General features: G+C 45.2%; 1 protein-coding gene across 1 annotated transcript in view; it reads left to right on the top strand.

Moving 5' to 3' along the window:
• The first annotated feature begins 1,112 nt into the window (after nt 1–1,112).
• The window catches only part of LOC144827656 (gamma-aminobutyric acid receptor subunit gamma-4-like), a 2,222,498-nt gene continuing 2,203,908 nt past the window's right edge, over nt 1,113–19,702 (top strand). The window contains exon 1 of the mRNA XM_078685892.1: nt 1,113–1,800. Coding sequence (XP_078542018.1) covers nt 1,736–1,800 — 65 coding nt within the window. The 5' untranslated portion in view covers nt 1,113–1,735. The remainder of the gene's footprint in view (nt 1,801–19,702) is intronic.

Below are 19,702 nucleotides of genomic sequence, written 5' to 3'. Positions count from 1 at the left end.
GGAATTTATAATAAAATAGTCTGTATCTACCACTAGGGAAAACTTCTCTGGTTTGCTGGCAGCAGTATGTCCACATCGCATCAATAATGACCATGCCCAGGTCCGCAGATTACTGTGCTTGCGCCCGAGGGGAATGCCCATCTATCATCTCCATGGCTGCATTATGCACTCTGATTATTAGTTTGGTTGATACCTCTGATGGGAGAAGTGGTAATGGTGGAAGTACTGGTAATTGCTATTAGATATAATGTAGGCGTGCCTAAAAGTATCAAGTCTGAGTCTTGTAGTAGCTATTATAAAATCACCAGTATTCCTCTATTTTTTTTTTAGAAGTTTATAATAACTAGCACAAGGTCCGAGAGAGCATCAGAAGCCTTCGCGTGCTTGCATTTCAGGCCATTATTTAGTGAGGGCGGAGGAGGGGTGCTAAATCACCATCTTGGTCGTCAGTGAAGAAAGCCAATGTCATCTCACAGATGGCAAACGTGATGCCCGCGCAAAGGGATTTCCCTCCAACCACTCTGAGGCACACTACCGAAAAGCATCACGTGACTTTTTAATCTTACCTGTGGCATGCCGATGCTTGAAAACGATCGATAAAAGTGAAATGTCCATATCTAAATTATTCTGCATATGACTTCAATGAAACACACTTTGCCCAAAGGAAGAAGGCAACTACCCTGCAAGTTATGTGTTGAATAATAAAATAACTCTAGTTCTGAAAACACCAGATATTCTGAATTCACTCTGTTGATTTCGATGTTTACACTTTTCTTGTAAACAACTACAAGTTTAGTCACAGAGGCGTCTGTGCGACTCTGATGTGTATTGATTCCGTTTTAAGTGAGCGGTAGATTCTCGCTGGCAGGTTGCATCCTTTGTCAGAAAAAATATATTTTCTCTGCCAAAAAGGTGAAAAAGAGACACCGCCTTCCCGCGAATCCCCGGAATAGCAAGTGAAGGAACATTTTCCGACTGAATGAATGAAGCAGGGGGGATTTAGGACCCAGAGTCTTAGATTTAGCATCCCTCTCTCTTTCTGCATTTGTCTCCCTTTCTACCGTTCTCGCAGTCTTCTTTCCAAGCCTGCCAGGAGATAAAGACATTTACAACTTTTGATGATCTTTCTAGAAGGATTTTAAAGCTCAAATTAAACGACAAGAAGCGGGAACAGACATCAAGACAAAAGAAGGAGAAAGACAGAAGGGATTCGGGAAAGAAGAGGGACCCCCAATAATAAGCCAGTTCTTCAGGTTGTGGGGTGAAACGGCGGAGCGTCTGGTTTTGAGGGCGAGCACGCACCTGCCACCTGCCTGCTCCAGGGTGGTGCGCCCGGGCTGGGCGGAAGGGAGGAAGCGCATGGGTTGCTCGTGATCACACGCGTGGACATTCGAGAGCTTCAAGAGCACATGCCACACAAGCAGGGCATGAAATGCCGCTTTAATGAAGTTGCGTAAAAGGAGACAAAAAAACAGACTGGTGGGTGTTTTCGTCCGTCTTCGGCTAGGTACCACTGAGATGTTTTCTCGACTGTAAGCTTCTCACATGTGCTTGCTGCACTGACACCTTCCTGGTGTTGAATCACACAATATATGACGAAACGCTGACAGCACGCACAGAAGAAGGGGTCGGTCGCTCGAATCTAACATTTGTTGACTTTAACAAAAGAAACATCCTCTAAAGACAAGTATTTGTAGATGTGGAAAGTGGATTTGAGGAAGGTTGCCAGGATCTTATGTTTATAATGTCTGGGAAAGTTCTGCTGTTCTACCTGACGGTGTGCCCGGCCCTCCAGATAAGGTGAGCAAACTTCTCGAAGGGTACTTTGCCAACTGTCAGACTCGGCCCCTTTTGGTGTGCCTGCTGCTGTCTGCGTGCCAGTGTGTGCTGCATGAAGTCACCAGTCAGGGGGGCATTTAAACCTCTACACAATATTAGCGCGAGCCGCCTGTTGCATGCTAAGAGCTGTGTGCAAGCAGTGGCACAGAACTATAGAGGGCATCCTATTGTTGTAATTGTCGCGTTGTTTATTGGTTTAACGCATCTGTGCGGTGCGTGTATAACAATCATTCATGTCTGAGGGGCACAGAGGACAGTGAGCCCAAGACCGCCCTGCAAGCTAATCAGAACTGAATATGAACTTTGAGAGCCAGTGGGAGCATCAGGGCACAGATAGTAATCTTTCTCCACTACAACGTAGGTTATCGCTGTTAATTAATAAGGAATGCGCCAATGGAGCAGAGACTATTGGAAGGGATGTGACATGCTTTTAGAAACACGTCTTTTAAATGGTATGTTGTTCTGAGCGTTCCCCTGGGCAATTTATATAGATGAATATCGATCTTGAAGCAAATCTAATCTCAGCTGATCGCTTTTAATTTTAAAAAATGTCATTCGGTCGATATGTTTCTTTTGGTTTTCTTGGCTCTAACAGATGGTGGTTCAGTGATGTCAGTCCTCGGGAACGCACACACGGGGGCAATTGCTGAACTTCACATACAGTGACGAACTGCCTACAATAATGTCAGTGTCTTTAGGGAGGTTGCTTGGTTTCTCGGGTCTGTGCTGAGCATCCCCAGCAGCTCAGATGCTCAGAGGCCTCAGCAGACGTGGTCCTGCCCTGCCCAAGGACAGCCTGGCGGGCAAGATTTCGCCGAGGCATCCCGCATCCGTGCCCTGCCGTGATTAGGCAACGGGGGTCTCTCGAGTCTGTGTAGAGGAGGTTTCCGCTCTCGGGACCGTGGTGAAAGAAACAACACAACTGTCTTCTCTGGGCAGAGGCAACCTCTACTTTTGCCGCGCATGTAAGGAGGCAGGTGCTCCATTCCTCTGTCTGCAAAGGCAAAGGGTCTGTGCAGCCCTCCCCCTTTCCCTCCTCCCCCTTCCCTCTATGCCGGGTCTGTGTAGAGGCATCTTTCTCCGCTGTCGGGTGTGTGTAGAGGCTACGTCCTCCATTACTGTTGCAGTACACACGCAGCCTCTTCCGCGGCCGGGAGGAGGTGGGGAACCCCCCCCCCCTGCCATTAAGGTGCAGAGGTAGCCCACAACCCGCCCGGTCTGTGTAAAAGCAGCACCCGCTGCCAGGACTGTGCAAAAGCGGCCTGCCTCAGCTGTCGGGACTGCAGCTGCGAAACATCCACGCTGCAAGCGCCCACTGCTTCTCTTCAGCAAGTTTTTTGTGTGTTAGCTCGCGTGGCGGGTGGTGAACGGCTGTGTGTGTCCATTCATTTGAAGGGCAGAATAATAGCATGGCTTTTCTTTCCTCTGTGTCTGCTATTCACTGTAAGCATTTATTCGTTGTTCTTTGCTTTGTAATTGTTGTTACACCCCTTTATCTATACATTTAATTTCCCCTTCAGTCTCATTCCTTTTATTCTCTCACACACCCTCCTCGTCAATGCAACTGCGTGTAAATGCTTCCTGACGATGAGACTCACGTCTGAGGTCTGTCGTTCAGTCTCACGCGCCGCATCGCAGTACCAGTGAGAGCGACAGACCCCTGAAGGCTGCTGGGCGCCGGACACCCACTGGAAGGAGTGGTGCCTGCATTCTGATGACGCTCGCCTCCACTCCCTCAAGGTCTCCTTGAGCGCCGAGCCTACACCTGTTACAGGCTGCGCCGGCTGGGATGCCGCCGGACGTTCACCTCAAAAGCGGGAGTCTTTGTGGAATGAACCCTTAGAGGGTCGGGAGCTTTTTTATAGAATAAATCTCCGGGCAAAGGATGGCGAGGGTGCAGCGCAGATGAGCGGCGACGTGTTGAGTGGGCAGTGGTGGGATCTGGACGCTGTTGCGCGTGATATCTTGAAATATGGTATTAAATATGACCGTAATCGATTAAAACATTTGTGTGCAGCTCTTTCCCACCAGTGCACATACATTCGAACATGGTAGGCGAGAACACGCATCTGTACTCCCTCGTGAGATGCTGTTTTAAATGTTTGCATGCTGTTCTGTGCTCTAGATCAAAGCCACTTAAGGGGGAGGCGCACACAGAGGGTATCCAGATTTTCCTACGCGCCCTCTCTCTGGTGGTTAATGGCTGCACCATGGAGGGCGTGCTGTCAACAGATCTCAGCACTGAAGTCGTTTGTGACGAAGGAGTTCGCAGTGTAGAGCTACGAATTCATCTCCATATACCCCCTGCCTCTTCTCACTACTGCAAGTTATTTTTCTTCTTTTGTGACTGCTTTTCCATCTTTCACTTCCTGCTTCTTTGCCCCTTTTGTGTTTTTGTCTCTCTTGCTCTGGATCAAAGTCTCTCGGGCAAAAATAAGTGCCAGTCCCCAAACATGAATGTCAGTGGGCCCCACCTGCAACCACCAGCTGAAAATAAGCACTGCTCCCATCTCAATTCCACTTCAATCATATAATTTGGGACCTGCCAGATCTGGCGGCTCAGTGGACTAATGTCCACTGTAGGGGGATGTACGACATTACGACGCGTTCCATTACAACGCGTGCTTTCACAACGCGTCCCTTACAACGCAAGTCGTTACCACGACTTGCGTTGGGGGCGCAGATTGAGAATAGTATAATTTACTATTCCAACACCAGTCCCCGTGGACACTAGGGAAGGTGTTGGAATAGTAAATATACTATTCTTAATCCTCTAGCGCCCTCCAGCGCAAGTCGTGGTTACGACTTGCGTTGTAACGGACGCGTTGTGAAAGCCTTGCGGAGTAAAATCCGCATTGTAAAGGATGAAAACCCTGTAGGGGCCTGTGTTTGACTTCATGGTCACAAGTTCAAATACCATTCGGTCTACTCACCTTTTTATCAATCTTAGGTCAGATAAAATGAGTACCATTGAGTTAGGTAACATTAAACACCTGTTACTCAGCACCAAGATGCCCATGGGTAAAAGTGTGCCTTACAATACACATGTTATGTTATGTTGGGAGGGTTTGACGGCTTTACACAGGGAAATAATCAATAACCCTAAATGAGCTAAGATAGCAAGGCCTCCTGGAGCTCTAAGAGACAACAAGAGGTATAACAGCTCCCGTGAGCTGTAGAATGCACCCACATAAACCAGTCCTAGGATCGCCTACTGCAAGTTATTATTGCCTTGATGTCTCACTCAGAGTATTGGTGCTTGTATGTTTTTCATACTTATCATATCACAATCAGAGGCTTGGGCTGACTCCTGGTGTTGCTGGGTCTGCGGCTTGTCTGTGACTGCACTGAGAACTGTGGAGTTGTGAAGCAGTGAACTTGCTTGGCAGGTCACTGCACTTCAAGATTATGAGCTTGTCAGTGGAGTCCTAGTGGATTGCTGTCACCAAATTCAGAGATTAGAACAAATCCTCTAAATGCTGTCTAGCTTTGTGGACTAAACTGGTCTGCTTTCACAGGTCAGAAATATTCATAGCCTCTACACCTGTGCAGCAATATATTGTTGCGGATCCACCAAAAGCTTGGGAACTTTCATATGATCCTTAGAGCTGTAATACTGGCACGCATGCCCTCACAGCCTAGGGGCGCGAATCACAAATAATTTTTGATGAGCCGGTGCATCTTCCTCTTATAGTATTCTTGACTCAGGAATAAGATAGGAGAAGTTCGGACCTAGTCTTGTCTTTTTCCTACAATTCGAGCTAAGCCAGAAGCACATCAAGAATACTTAACAACAACATCTATGTGTATCAGTCCCTTGACATATCTGTCTCGAGGTACAAGTGACGTGAATAAATTCTAGTGCAGTTTACAGGAACTGACTTCAAAAGATGAATGCTTCCAACACATTTTTGCTGCTGCGACTGCTGCCAATCCGAGGTGGGGGAGGTGGGGAAAAAGAAATATATAAACTAAACTTTCCTGCCCGCTGCTGCAATCTTCTGCTCCTACGCCGTGCCTCGCTGCACCTCTGCTCCTGACCTGGCACTACAATTCCCATAAGCACAGACTCCCAGACCAAACACAATCCCAGCACTTCTTTCATGATATTACTACCAGCATGTGAGAAGCGCTGGGATTGGGCCTAGTGGGCCATTTTTGCGCTCCAGTAGGGACTGGGAGTCTGTGCCCCCTGAGTACTAGGATATCTCCAAGGAACAGCCTGGAGATATCCAAAGTGCGCATGTTGGTTTGGCCATCCTAAGATAGCTGGCCAAACGGACATACACACTTTCAGTGTCTACCACTCCTCCTCCCCTGCTGTGTGACACTGCGGCATGGCCCGTACCGCTCTAGACTTGGCAGACAAAGTAAAAATAAAATGACAAAATAGTTTTAATGTCATTTTGTTTTTCTTCTGCCTGCTGCATTTCAGCAGTGGGGTGACACTCCTCCGCCACTGTAGAGTAGCCGCCCCAGTTTTTTCTGCCAGGTGTCAGAGCAGATTGCTTGGAAAGTTTTCTTGTTGGGAATACATTCCCTCTGTAATGAGTTCTCCCTGTGGAGAATTATACACAGCGGGAGTAACTTCTGTGCAGAGCTCACCCTTGGGAAGAACTTGGCACACAAAGGACGTATCCCCCCTTGCACATGCTCATTTTCTTTCTTTTTCTCCAAGTACTTGATCCATTTCCATTCCCACAGTGGAAGGGTATTCATGCCATCATCTCCCGAAATTAAATATTTGACCCTTTCCAGGCTGAGAAGGGGAATTACAGTAGTTTGTGAATACCTGCAGATGTACTTCTTTGTGGGCTTTCACTAACTATTAAGCCTAAGCATGCCCCTGAAAGCCCAGGAGCACCCTCAATCCCAACCCATGAGTATGATTTACTGGGGCTGAGATCTCCACACTTTAGGCGGAGAACTCTATCTGTAAGAATAAATCAGCTTATGGATTCCAGGAATCGCTTTCAGAATTCCAGGCAGGTGTAACTGAGGCCCCCCTCGTAACCAGACCCGAGGGGTTCTCCGACACAAAGAGGGAGTCAGCAAATATGCTTAGCCTTTCACTGACTCTCTCTGAGGTAGAGGCCGCACTTAGAAAGGGCATAGCACTGAAAGATCCAGGGCCGGATGCGGTGCCTTTGGACTTTTTCAAATATAATACAGAGGTGTGGGCACCACTCTTGTTACTTTTGTTTAAAGCAGTTGTGGTAGATCGCATTCCGACATCATGGCAAGAGGCGGTATTGGTCCCGATATTCAAAAAGGGCAACAAAAGTGACCCTTGTTCTTACAGACCAATATCGCTAATAGATGCGTCCTGTAAACTAATGGGTAGGGTGATTCTGGCTCGCTTAGAATCTTGGGCCGAATCGAATGGTATTATTGTTGAATCCCAATACGGGTTCAGGCGGGGAAAAGGCACTAGTGAGCAGTCCCTAAATCTGGCGCTGATCATGGGTAAGTACAAGAGAGCCAAGCATGGTTGTATCCACTTGGCTTTCATGGACTTATCCAGTGCCTTCGATACTGTATGTAGGAAAAAACTTTGGCAAATGATGGAGTCCATGGGGTTCGAGGAGCCATTGGTCACATTACTACGCAGACTCCACGCTGCCACTGCAGTGAGGATCAGATTTGGCCCTGCCGGGGAGATGACGAAGTCCATACCATCGACTGAGGGGGTGCGCCAGGGGTGTATACTGGCTCCATTCGTGTTTCTGGTGTACATGGTCTGGAAGCTTTTCTGTTGGAAAGCTGTGCTGACTTTCCCCAGGTAAATGGCAAACGTATACCGATGTTATCTTACGCAGATGACACGGTTTTAATGACCCTAACTGCTAATAGCATGCAAACTTGCTTAAATGCTTTTGATATCTTTATGCAGGGGTTAGATCTAAGGGTCAATTTCGCAAAGTCCTTCACTATGGTCTGCGGCCCTAAAGGGGTAAAATCTCGCAGGCTCATGGTAAAGGAATCAATTATTGCGAAAGTTGATAGCTTCAATTATCTGGGGAACCTATTTAATAAAACCTTGGGTTGGGATCCTCTAATATCAGCCCGCGTACAAAAAGCTACCCAAACTGCTGAGACTATCTTTCGTTTTTCTAGTAAATTGGGACAGAAGCCGGTTGCAGAATTAAAATCCCTTTACAAAGCTAAATGTATCCCGGTTGCAACATATGGCGCGGGAGTTTGGGGTACACAACCCTGCAACAATATCCAAATTATGGAAAACAAGTTTATAAAACGCCTCTTATGTGCCCCTACAAGTACCTCTAACATCTTTTGCCATACTGAGGCGGGTCTTGAATTTGTGAGTGACACCATCCATGTCTCCCCATTGTTGCTTTGGAGCAAGGTCTGGTGTTCTGATGATCTGAAACTCACTAAAGAAATATTACAAGACTGCCTCAAGCTGGAGCATTTTGATAAGATCCCATGGCTATCATACGTTAGGGAAACCCTATCCAAGATAGGCTTGGGTCATATTTTCTTGAATGTCGAGACTATTAGTACTGAGACAAAGCAATTAATTAAAGAGGCCTACCGCTCCAAACTAGGTGTGTTGAGAAGCAGTGAGAGTGCGGTCTACCATAGGGGAAGGTTGCAGCACCAACCTTACCTTTCATATATAGGGCAGACACAATGGCGCTTTTACCTAACTAGGTTTCGCCTTAACACACTGCATTTTTTATTTGCTTTTCCACAGCAAGTGGGCTGGTGTGAGAGTTTACCCTTGTGTGCTTGTAACAACAAAGTCTCCCAAAACACTCTTCATCTTGTACTTTTTTGTTCCCTGTACAAAGATGCAAGAAGTAGATTTATTAGACCAATGTTGTTATCATTTGGATCTCGTTACTACAAAGAGGGATATGAACACTTACTCTCACTATCAACCCCAGAAATTTGTAATGCTGTGCTTAGTTTTATTAGAGCAGCACTCAGTATCAGAAACCGATATTGATTATTGTAATGGATTCCTGTTTCCTATATATGTGAATAGTCTAGAGATTGGCACCACTATCTATTGTATTTGTATTGTTAAACTGTTTTTTCTTTTAATATATGTGATTTCTTTTATATTTATCTGTAAATCATGTAACAACAATATAATAATGTTTAGAGATAACTGTATGATTTTTTTAAATTGTGTAATATGCTATGTCACACTTTTATGATTCTGTTTTTATGAATCGAAATAAAGTTTTCCAAACGAAACTGAGGTTCATTTGGTCATAAGCTTACGTTTAGTGGCGATTTTACCTTTTTTAATTGGTCTCTCTATTTTTGTTACCCCCAAAAGCATGTATAGAAATATCATTACCATAATCCAGCATGTAAATTCAAGAGCATTTAAAAAGGAAAACTAGTTGGATGTTCATTACTAGTGCAATCCATAATGTGGTCTTCTACCTAATACAAAAACCGAGTATATTTACAGGTTTTCACAATATCGCAAATGTTGAGAACTTATATTGCAAAGCGTATTACATGACCATGACCTATCAATAATGTTTGTGATTTTAAGTGATTCAGGACTCTATTAGCAATAACAAAAGTGAAATCTGTACTCATAGATGTAAAACCCCACCTGAGTGAGGATTAAGCCTCTTATTTTCACTAAGGATGTAGGAGCACTTTGTGAACACCCAGAATCTTGAGTTTGTGGGTGTTGCCATTCCTTCTGGTACATTCCTACCATGGAATGACCCTGCTTCACTGCTGTAGTCAGATTCACACACATACAATTTTACACCATCATAGTGTAATGTTTTGCATGGGTAAATGGATTCACATCTTCAGTGCTCCTTTATTGAATTGCTTGTACTTGTGAATTAAGCCCTTTGCATGGTGTAATTAGAACTTTCGTGTCCTGTAAATCCTGTCCATTAAATCTTGTCTGATCACTGCACAGTTCTTCAAACACAATAACAATACTAGTGTGGTATCAAAGCAAGATTTATATGCCATTCATCTAATCATAAATACATTTAGGGTTCTATTACGATCTCAGTCATAAAGCCTCCGACCTTAAGACGGAGGCTTTACGAACAAGATCATCGGTTTCACTGCAGACCCGATGATTACAACACAGCCGGTCGAAATTGAAACCGGCCTGTCGTTCCAGCTGGCTTCTGATGGGATCAAGAAGCCCGTCAGCCACTCTGAACCAGCCCGTGATCCATAGGACAGCGTTTTGCGCCGTCCGGATTACAATGCACAGTCTCCGCTAGGCTTTCCATGCTGGGCTTTCAGACATTGACAGCCTGTTCGAAAGCATGTTTGGGGGCCCCTAGCCAGGCCCCCTTTCCCTTGTAGCCTCCGGTTGGGGGCCGAGGGGACACCTATGTTGCCCCCTGTTAATCCCTCCACCTTGTGGCAGGCACTTTGAGGTGCAGGGATTAACACACTCTCCCATTTCTCTATGGGAGCTTATGTTGCCACCGGTTTACAGCCGTAACATATGCTTCAATATGGAAATGTGGGAATGTGACCACACCATGTGCAGTTGCATCGTCATTAGGCAGTCTGGACCACCAACCGCAGGTCAGTCAGTTCCGTTTCCACCCCGGTGTCGGTCTGAGGAAACTCTAACCAACATCGTAACAAGCCCCTTAGTTAGAACGATACGAGTTGGAGTGATCCAAAATGCCTTTGTGTCAGCTCCTAAAACTTTGTTTTTTACTGCATCTCTTTAATTAAACATTACATGGGTTCGAGGTCCTTTTTGTCCAACTTATTCTAACTTTCTTGACATAAATTGACCAAACTTCCCCTTCTCCAGATACAACATTTTGTTTAATTGATACGTGCATTATAAGCCAATGAATAACATTGCATTTAGAAAAGAAAAAAAGGAAGAAAATTAAGGGGCATATTATCAACAAATAGCGATATTTATGGCTAAGTAGGGTTAGCGGCAATTTTTTATCGCCGCGCATCACTGGATTTTATCGCTGAAATAACGTGCTATTAGCAACGTTTATCTCAAAAGCGATAAAATTCCCGGCGATAGTGGCAGAATCCGTGAATATCGCTGAGAATACAGCGATATTCACGCATTATCGCTAACAGAGTCTTAGCCATTATATCCACCTCCCATTGGATATAATGGCTAAGAACTGGTCTGAGCAGGCGTTAGTTTTTGGAGATATTCGCACTCAGCGCGAATATTTCCATCGCTACGTCTGTGTTGGTAATAGGCGATAGCGATGTTAACGAGGTTGTGTACGCCCACTTTGCATGTCATTAGTGATAAATATCGCTGACATGCAAAGCGGGCTCCAAACTGCCCTCTATCGCCTACAAGCTGTCGCTAACTGCTGTTAGCGACAGCTTGCTAATAGGGCGATAGAATTACCGCTGCTTAGCGGTGATAAACGGCCGCTAAAGCGGCGATAATTTCCTATTGCCCTCCTTGATAATATGCCCCTAAGTTCTCTTCATTTACCACTTTTTTATCATTGTTCTGGGCAGACACCAAGCTGTCTAAAGATCCTTGGCTTGAGAGTTCTAAACACTTACGCACAACAAAATCTAATATTTGCCAAGTGGCTGCTCAGACACGCATCAGAAATTAATAGTAAATGCAATTTCATGTAAATCTTGAATCGCCGATTTGCCTGTTTAAATACAGTTTTATAATTATATTTCTGTAAGAGCAATAAGCAAAAGATGATTGGGACACAGCTAAGAAGGTGACACAGGTTTGAATGAGCTAACACGGAGTAGTAATGCAGTAGTCAAATTAGAGCAAGTGCTAGGAAGTTGATCTGATACCGGGCACAGAATAGCCTCTCAAATGGAAGGCAAGTAGGAAAGGGTCTGGAATTGCTCTATCAGTGGTACCACAAATGAAGTATAATGGTATGAGGGAGCAAAGAAGAGGGATAGCTTAAAATAACAGAAAATATGCCACCTCCATCTTGATTCTGAGATGAAATTAGACACAAGTATGTGGACACCCCTATCCAAAGTTCTTTGTTTTTACATCTGCAACCCTGGTGTAATGGAAACAGAAGGCCGGCTTAGGAAAATACCACAATTGGTAAACATAGTACTTCAATTTGTAGAACGTACAAGTATATTTTCTCTATATATTGTCCAGCTGGGGCTTACAGACATTGTAGCAATTTAAAATCTTCAAAATGTTTAATGAATTCCAGCACCAAGAAGCCTAACCTCTTTTTCATAACAGTCCACTCTTCTTAATTTTCACTGTCTGGCATATTTGAAATTTGGATAACTTCACAACTCACCTAGGACCATTGCTGGACTCTGACTCCATTGAATGTCCAGCCAGCATGCTCTTGGAACCTCAGGTGCTAAGAAACCTGCAGGATCTGGTAGCTGTGGTGTCCATAAACATGCAAGGATTCAGAGGCTGTTTTAAATGGCCCTGCTAGCTAGCGATATGACTATTCTAAAACATTCTAACCGTCTATGTACAGAAGGTGAAAGAACAGCCTAAAAAAGTGATCCTGATTATTCCCGCCTCATGTTGCTGGATTAAAAGCAGTCACAGCCCTCCCCAGACTAAAGTGACAGGGTGGGCCGGAGTAGGGAGCTGGAGGGGGCAGGAGGGGGGGTGGATACTAGGGGTAAAAAATAAAGAAACTTACCTGATCACTGCCGCCTCCGCCCTCTGCTCCATCCGTCTCTTCCTGCTTCTGAGACAGGCTCCCAGACTGCACTGCAGCCAATCATGAGGCCGCAGGAAAGCAGCATCAGGATTGGCCTGAGTGCTACAACTTTGCACTCCCAAGAAGGCTGGGAGCCTATGCCTGCTTTCTCCATCCACAGCTTCGCAGCTGGGGCTGGAGAAAGCTTCACTGTGCATGAGGTGTTTGGCTGGCCTGAAACGGCCGGCCCAACACCTCATGCACAGTGAAGGGACAAGGGAGTGCACCAGCACTCCCCCACCCCAGTGTCATTCGGAAAAATATATTTGAGGTCTTTTAATCTATTTGAACTTCAGATTTCTATCTTTGATTTTTGGAAAGAAAGGAACTTATCTTTCTCACAAAAGAAAAGAAAAAGGAAGAGAACTAATACAGTGCATCTGATTACCTCACATCAGGGGTTATCAATAGACAGATGCCCTCCATTGCCAGGAGCTTTTCTTTTTCATTCATCTCGTTCACCTTTATGAACCAATCAGTCCGCTCTTCACCTTGTGAAGCCCTCTTTAGATGCATCTGTGGGATTTTTTCTTGCTAGTGAGTAAGTAAGTAATACACCTATTAGTTTTCATTTAAAACCATTACAAAAAAATACATTGTGATAAACATTTTTGGTTAATTGGCCTTTTCAATCAGTACTCTTTTTCAAAATCTTATATATTAAAAAAATACAGGAATGTTCGAAAGGTGCAGAATTCCCAATGTATTCATTTTGCTCTAAGACTCTGGAGTCTGTGCGCAAGTTACAGTTTGAAAGGATTTACGTTTTTTGTTGTTTTTGTACTCACATAGGATGCCACCGGGCCTTGCTTAAATGCTAGTAATGTCAAGAACTTGACTAGCTTCCCATTTAAATGCGGGTCACTTGGGTTAAAGCAGGCAAGTACTGCTTGTCTCCGGGTATGTATGCCTCGTTCATTAAAGGGGCTTTTTAGAAGGTCTGCCCTTTCCTCTTTTAGCTTACAGCAGGCACATATTAGATATCTTCATTTCCAACTCTACACAGCCTGCATAGTTTACCGCAATTCTCTCTCAGCCACGGTGGAAGATGAGGTATGGCTGGAAGGATTCCTAGCCTGTATAAAAAGGATTCTCTTGACTTATTGGAATACCCCAGTTCGCAGTGTGATTGTGGCCCAAATAGTTTGTAGCTGCTCAGAGTCATCCATGCGTGGCTCCTATATGAAAAGGTGGATTTGTCTTCTGTGAGGGAAAGTTCCTTAATAACCTTATTTACAATATCCTTAAAGTGCAAGTGTGTTGTTGGAATTTCCCATAAGTCGGGTAGTGGCAAGTATGCTTGGGCCGATGAGATGGATGTATTAGGCAATTCCAGCCAGAGCCGGTGGTTCAGTGTGTTCCTGGACGAATTCTTGATTTTATGCCAGCACTTGATATTCGAGCCTCGCCTTGCGTGAAGTTGCTTTGTTAGTCCAAACTCGAGTCGGATCTGTGCTGGAGAGGTATATGATGGGAGGTTTAGCATGACTCTGTATGCCTTTGCCCGGGTGGAATCCAGCAGTATGGTGTCCCTCCCTATCAGCACTTCCCTGCCATAAGTGATTGACAGTGGAATTGTTGCTTGCACAACACGAAGCTGGTGGTGAAAAAGTTGGTCCAGTCAGTTTTGTTTTAAGTTGCCTTAGCATTGTCGCAATCATTATCCCTTTCCTCTTTATGGCCTCAAGCTGTTTCATAAATTAGCCACCCATATCAATTCTGACACCTAAGTATTTATACTCGGTGGAATTCGCAATTTGAGTTTTTCCCAGGGACAAGAGTGAGACATTCTTTCCCATTAATTGTAGTCGTGTTGATTTTAACTTCAAGGCAATTTGCGACTGCATATTCATGCAATGTGTTAAGTAGCCGTTGCAGACCTACTTGAATGTGGCTTGCTAAAACAACGTTGTCCGCATATGACATACTGGAAATGGCTTTTCCCCCTAGTCGAGGAGCATGCGTGTAGCAGGCACTTAGGGCTGGTGTCAAATCCGCTGTATAAAGGTAAAAAAGAATTGGTGCGAGCACATAACCCTGGTTAAGACCTTTGGTTGTTGGTATGCGTTACGAAAGGTGGGAGCAGTTGCCTCGCTTAATCTGTAGCCATGTGTTGGAATGTAATTGTATCAGAAGGTCCAGAAGAGGTGGAGAGGTGGAGGGATCCCGCAGAGAGCCAATTTGGCAACTTGAGATATCTGGTTGCACTGGACCGGGACAAAGTCACAAGTTCAGGCCAACCACAGTGGAGCGTGGGCTTGCTACAGGGACCCAAGTAGGCCTACTGAATGAGAGTACCATAAATTCTGTGTTGTTGAGAGTTGCAAGGTCCCACATAGAGGATGCATCTCACAGCCAATGCAATGTTTCAATTCCAGTGAGCTGCAGAACTGCGAAACAAGTTCCTTCATAATCATCGAGGATCCTATTGATGAGGGCTTGCAATGTGAAGTTCAACATTGAGGATGAGTGGCGCCATCGAGGCAAAACATCTTTTCTGAACAGCTGAAAGCATGTGATGCGAGAATATGTGTCATCGTCGAGACTGCCATTGACAAGAGATTTGCAAAGCGAAGGCCTGCCTTGGTGAAGCTTCGCACAGCAGCGGTTACGATGAGGACTGTGAGATTGATGAGGAGTCCTTCCCATAGGGGAACCCTCGCAAAAAATAAAATTGATGGATGGAATGCTGAACCCTCGCAGCAGGGATAATGCGTTGGTTCTGCCTGGGTTTGAACTGTGCAGAAAAGGTGGGCTGGAACAGCACCTTCAGGCCAACTTCCTAGGGGTGGCATAACCTGGCAGAGTAGTACTCACAGGTGGCAGAGTCCAAGTGCTGCTTTTAAGGTTTTTGGAGTCTTCTGCCCCATAGTTTCTAGCCAGAAGGCCAGCAAACTAGCCCAGGTAAGATGGCAGAAGGCAACAGGTCAGAACAGCAGAGCAGCAGGCCCTAAGAGCAGGGGTCCAGCAGAGTCGCTGTTCTTTCAACAGCACAGCAGTTCTTCTTTCTGGCAGAGTTTCCCCAGTTACAGAAATGTATTGAAGCAGTGGTGTCTGAGATCCAATATTTATACCCAGTTCTGCCTTTGAAGTGGGAGAAGCTTTTTAGAGGCTTCCCTTTGAAGTCCCAAGGGATCCTGCCTTTCCTGTCCTGGCACCAGACCAACTACAGCGGTTATGCAGCCCTTTAAGTGGAGGAAGGACACAACCTATTCAACTGTAAGTATGACTGGGTCTAGCTCTTTCCTCCCAGCCTACCAGAGATGGCCCATCCAGACACACGTAAGCTATCTATTATGTGTGGTAGCCTATGAGTAATACACACAGCCCGCCTGTCAGTGACCCAGTCATGTGACCTAGAGACAGGCTGCAAGCACTAAATGGCTAAGGGAGAAAAATTAAAATTTCTAAAAGTGCCATTTAATAAAATGTAATTTAAATTCCAACATCAACCTAAGAGAGAATTTTTCAGTACAATTCCAAAGATACCAAACAGGGTCGGTTTACCTGCTCCTATTTAGAAATTATCACTTATTGGATGTAACAAGGTAACTTCAATATTAGCCTTTTGTAGAAGTAGGCATTGCAGTAGTGAAAAACGGATTTAAGAGTTTTTCACTACCAGGACATATAACACTAAAAAGTACATGTCCCACTTGCGTAAATACATGGCAGCCTGTCCTCTGTGTGGTGCAGGGCCTACCCTAGGGGTGATTTATATGTATTAAAAAGAAAGGTTTTGGACAGCCAAAATGTTTATTGTGACAGGCTGAAATAGCAAATTAATTAAACTGCACACTCAGGCTGCAATGGCAGACCAGAGACATGTTTAAAGTGCTACTTAAGTCAGTGGGAGAATCAGTGCTGCAGGCCCACTAGGAGCATTTAATACAGGCACTGGGCACAGTTAGTGACACATTACCAGGGACTTACAAGTATATTAATTATGCCAATTTTGTTTAAACCAATTTGACCATATTTTAAGGCAAGAGCACAAGCGATGTAGCCTTGTGTAAAAGTCGTAAATTGCGATGAGTACTAAAGCCAGCCAAAATAAAGTAAGCAAACAGGAGAAGAAAAGGTAAAACATCAGGGGAAAACCACTCCAAGGATTTCAGATGTAACGTGTCCCTCAAGCTGAAAGTGGGGAGAATTACACAACCCCATTGGAGTTCTCATCACCGGGGCAGAAAAACCTGGAGAGGCCATCCACACTGGTGTGGTCAGCTCCAGGACAGTGTTCCACTGTAAAGTATATTCCCTGTAGGGAGATGGATCATTTCAACAGTCTGCAAGTCTTGTCCCCTCATCTGTATTAGCCATTTGATTAGTCTGTGGCTTGTCTGAACCCGGAAGTGAGCACCTCAACTTGTTCAGTAGTCAGACTACTGCAAAGGCTTCCCTTTTTTAAATTCATTCTCTGTTCCCTGGAAAGTAACCTCCTACTGATAAAGGCTACAGGTTGATCTAGGCCCTCTTCATTCACCTGTGTTCCATGCTATGTGAAGTGTTTGTCTGCACTATGAATTCTCTGGAAAAGAGAGGGGCCTTCAGAGCAGGGGTTGCACACATGGCCTGCTTCAGGGTGTCAAAAGCATTCTAACATGCTTCACTCCAATTGCCTGTCTGGGCTAATTCTTAGAAGTAAGCACTTTTAAAGGAGCAACAATGGTGCCATACCCCTTGAGGAAAATTCTGCAGTGTCCGGTGAGGCCAAGGAAGGCTCTCACCTCTCTCTGAGTTTTAAGGGTGTTCCCAACCACAATTGTTTTGATCTTTGCCTGGATAGGCTACACCTTGTCTCCTCCCAATCGGCATCCAAAGTAGACCATTGAAACCTACCCTATCTGGCACTTACCAGCCTTGATAGGCCTGCCCTCTGTAGAGCCTAACACAATGTACTGAGGTGGCAAAAGTGGTCCTCTCAGCTAGAACTGAAGACCGCAATGTCATCTAGTTAGGCGGCACTGAAGTTTCTCAATCCAGCAAGGACTTGGTTGACCAACCTCTGTGCAAGTAGCAGGGGCATGCTTCAACGAAAGGGCATTACCCAGAATGGGAAGTGTTTTTCTGGGATAGAGAATGCATACCTCTTCTTGGCCCCTCGATCGAACCAATCTGCCAGTACCCAGTCATCAATTTAAAGTAGCTGAGGAGATTAGCTCCTCCCAACTGATCTTTGAGCTCATAAGTCTGGGGGATGGGGTGTTCATTAGTCTTGGTGATGGCATTGAGCTCACAGTAATCCATGCACACACGCTAAGTTCTGGGGTGGTACCTGAAGGGGCAGCCTTGGGAACCAATACCACTGGAATAGACCGATGACTATTTCAGGGCTCAATGACCACTAACTCCAGCATTAAGGACATTTTGTAAAAAAGTACACAGGGCCCTGAGGCGTGCAAGATGATCTTCTTTTTTTAAGTTGTACCATGTACAGAAACGTCCCACCTGAAGGTACTCTTCCAGCAACTGACCCCATAGAGTTCTGGAGCTCACACGCTCCTGTCACGCCAACATTCTAGCACACAGAAAGCTCTAGGATAGAACAAACACAACTAAGACCAAGAACAGCAGGCCACATACCAGATACCACACACCTTCCCCCAACACCTTAGCGAAAACATAAAGAAATAACAAAGACTACTTAGGCTTAAACAAAGTCACGCAGTGAATCAGGGGCTTTACAGACACAAGAACTCCTGCGCAAAGATGATAGAACCTCAGGGCGCACCACCGGAGCGTCCAGTTCAGTCTGAACACTAGGACGCACAACAGCAATCCTGCTAAGGTTCCATATACAGCCATCATCAAGTTTGACTGCATTCTGGAACGACTTTGTCACCCTGAAAGGAGAAGAGTACCTAGAGACACCAGACATCTGTGGATATTGCACTCTCACACTGCCACCCACGTGAATGTCAGTGTGTCAAACAGCATGTCTTATGTCAAAGTTCCCTTTCCTTTTGATGGCTTTCAGATCTTGCGCCACCCACCCAGGGACAACCTCAGAATCCCCAACACCCACACCAACCTTCCTCATCCAAGACTGAAACATGTGTGTGTCAAGACTATGCCCACTGAATAATTCAAATGGTATTCAACCTGTAGTTGAGTGAGGAGGTAGGCAGTACACCCTCACCCTTACCAAAATCTCTGACTTGCAGTCCTTGCCCTGAGCTTTAGCAAGTTGGGTAGACTTCTTTAGCACACTGTTAAACATCTCCACCATGCTATTAGTTTCGGGATGATAGAGGACACAACGCTTGCGCTTAATACCTCTCTTCAACAAAAATTCCTCAGTTTCTCTTGAGATTAATTGAACACCATTGTCTGTTGAGAGGCATTCAGGGAGTCCTTCTCTGCCAAAGATGTCAGCTAAAAACGTCTGGAAACTCTGGTCTCAATACCCTGAGTGACCTGGACTTCAGTCCACCTCAAGTACATGTCCATCAGAATGAGAACATAAGATTTACCAGATTTGCTGGTCACTGACCCCAAGATATCTAAGGCCACCTCCTGCCAACTGCGAGTGGGAGCATCACGTATGACCATTGGTTGGACTCTTGTCTTATACACTTTGTCATAATCATTGCACTCCATGCAGTCCCTTACTACAAGAATGTCCATCCTCGGCCACCAGAAGTGCAAACAAATTCTTTCCTTATTCTTAGATATGCCTTGGTGGCTCTGATGAGCCAATTAAAAAGTTATCATTCTAACCTGTGATGGGGAAACAAGTTTGGTGCCCCTCCAAAGTAAGCCCCCACCTACGGATAGCCCATCCCGTACATTCCAGAATTTGCAAACTTCCACACTCAAAGTCCTTATGCCTCACCAACCTTCAGTCAACATCCTGCACATTTCATAGACCACGCATCGGTCTTTATCACATCCCTCTATTCCTCTTCACTCACCACTTCCTCTGTAACCCCACATACTTTGTAGCTATCGTCTTCCCACAAATCACATGGGTTATCAGATACACAACCAGTTTGACTAGTAACCAGGAGAAAAAGACAGTAAGCGACTTTGTTTTCTGCACCTGGTATATCATTTACAACAAAGTCATAGTCCAGAAGAGCACCCACCCACCAACAAATTCTGGAGGAGACAGCATCAAAAACACCAAAAAATACTGGAGGAATCAGCATCCAGACATTTCACAGTCC

The sequence above is a fragment of the Lissotriton helveticus genome, chromosome 4_1 (assembly GCF_964261635.1).
Source record: "Lissotriton helveticus chromosome 4_1, aLisHel1.1, whole genome shotgun sequence".
NCBI classification, from domain to species: Eukaryota; Metazoa; Chordata; class Amphibia; order Caudata; family Salamandridae; genus Lissotriton; species Lissotriton helveticus.
This window is presented reverse-complemented; position numbering and strand designations above follow the sequence as displayed.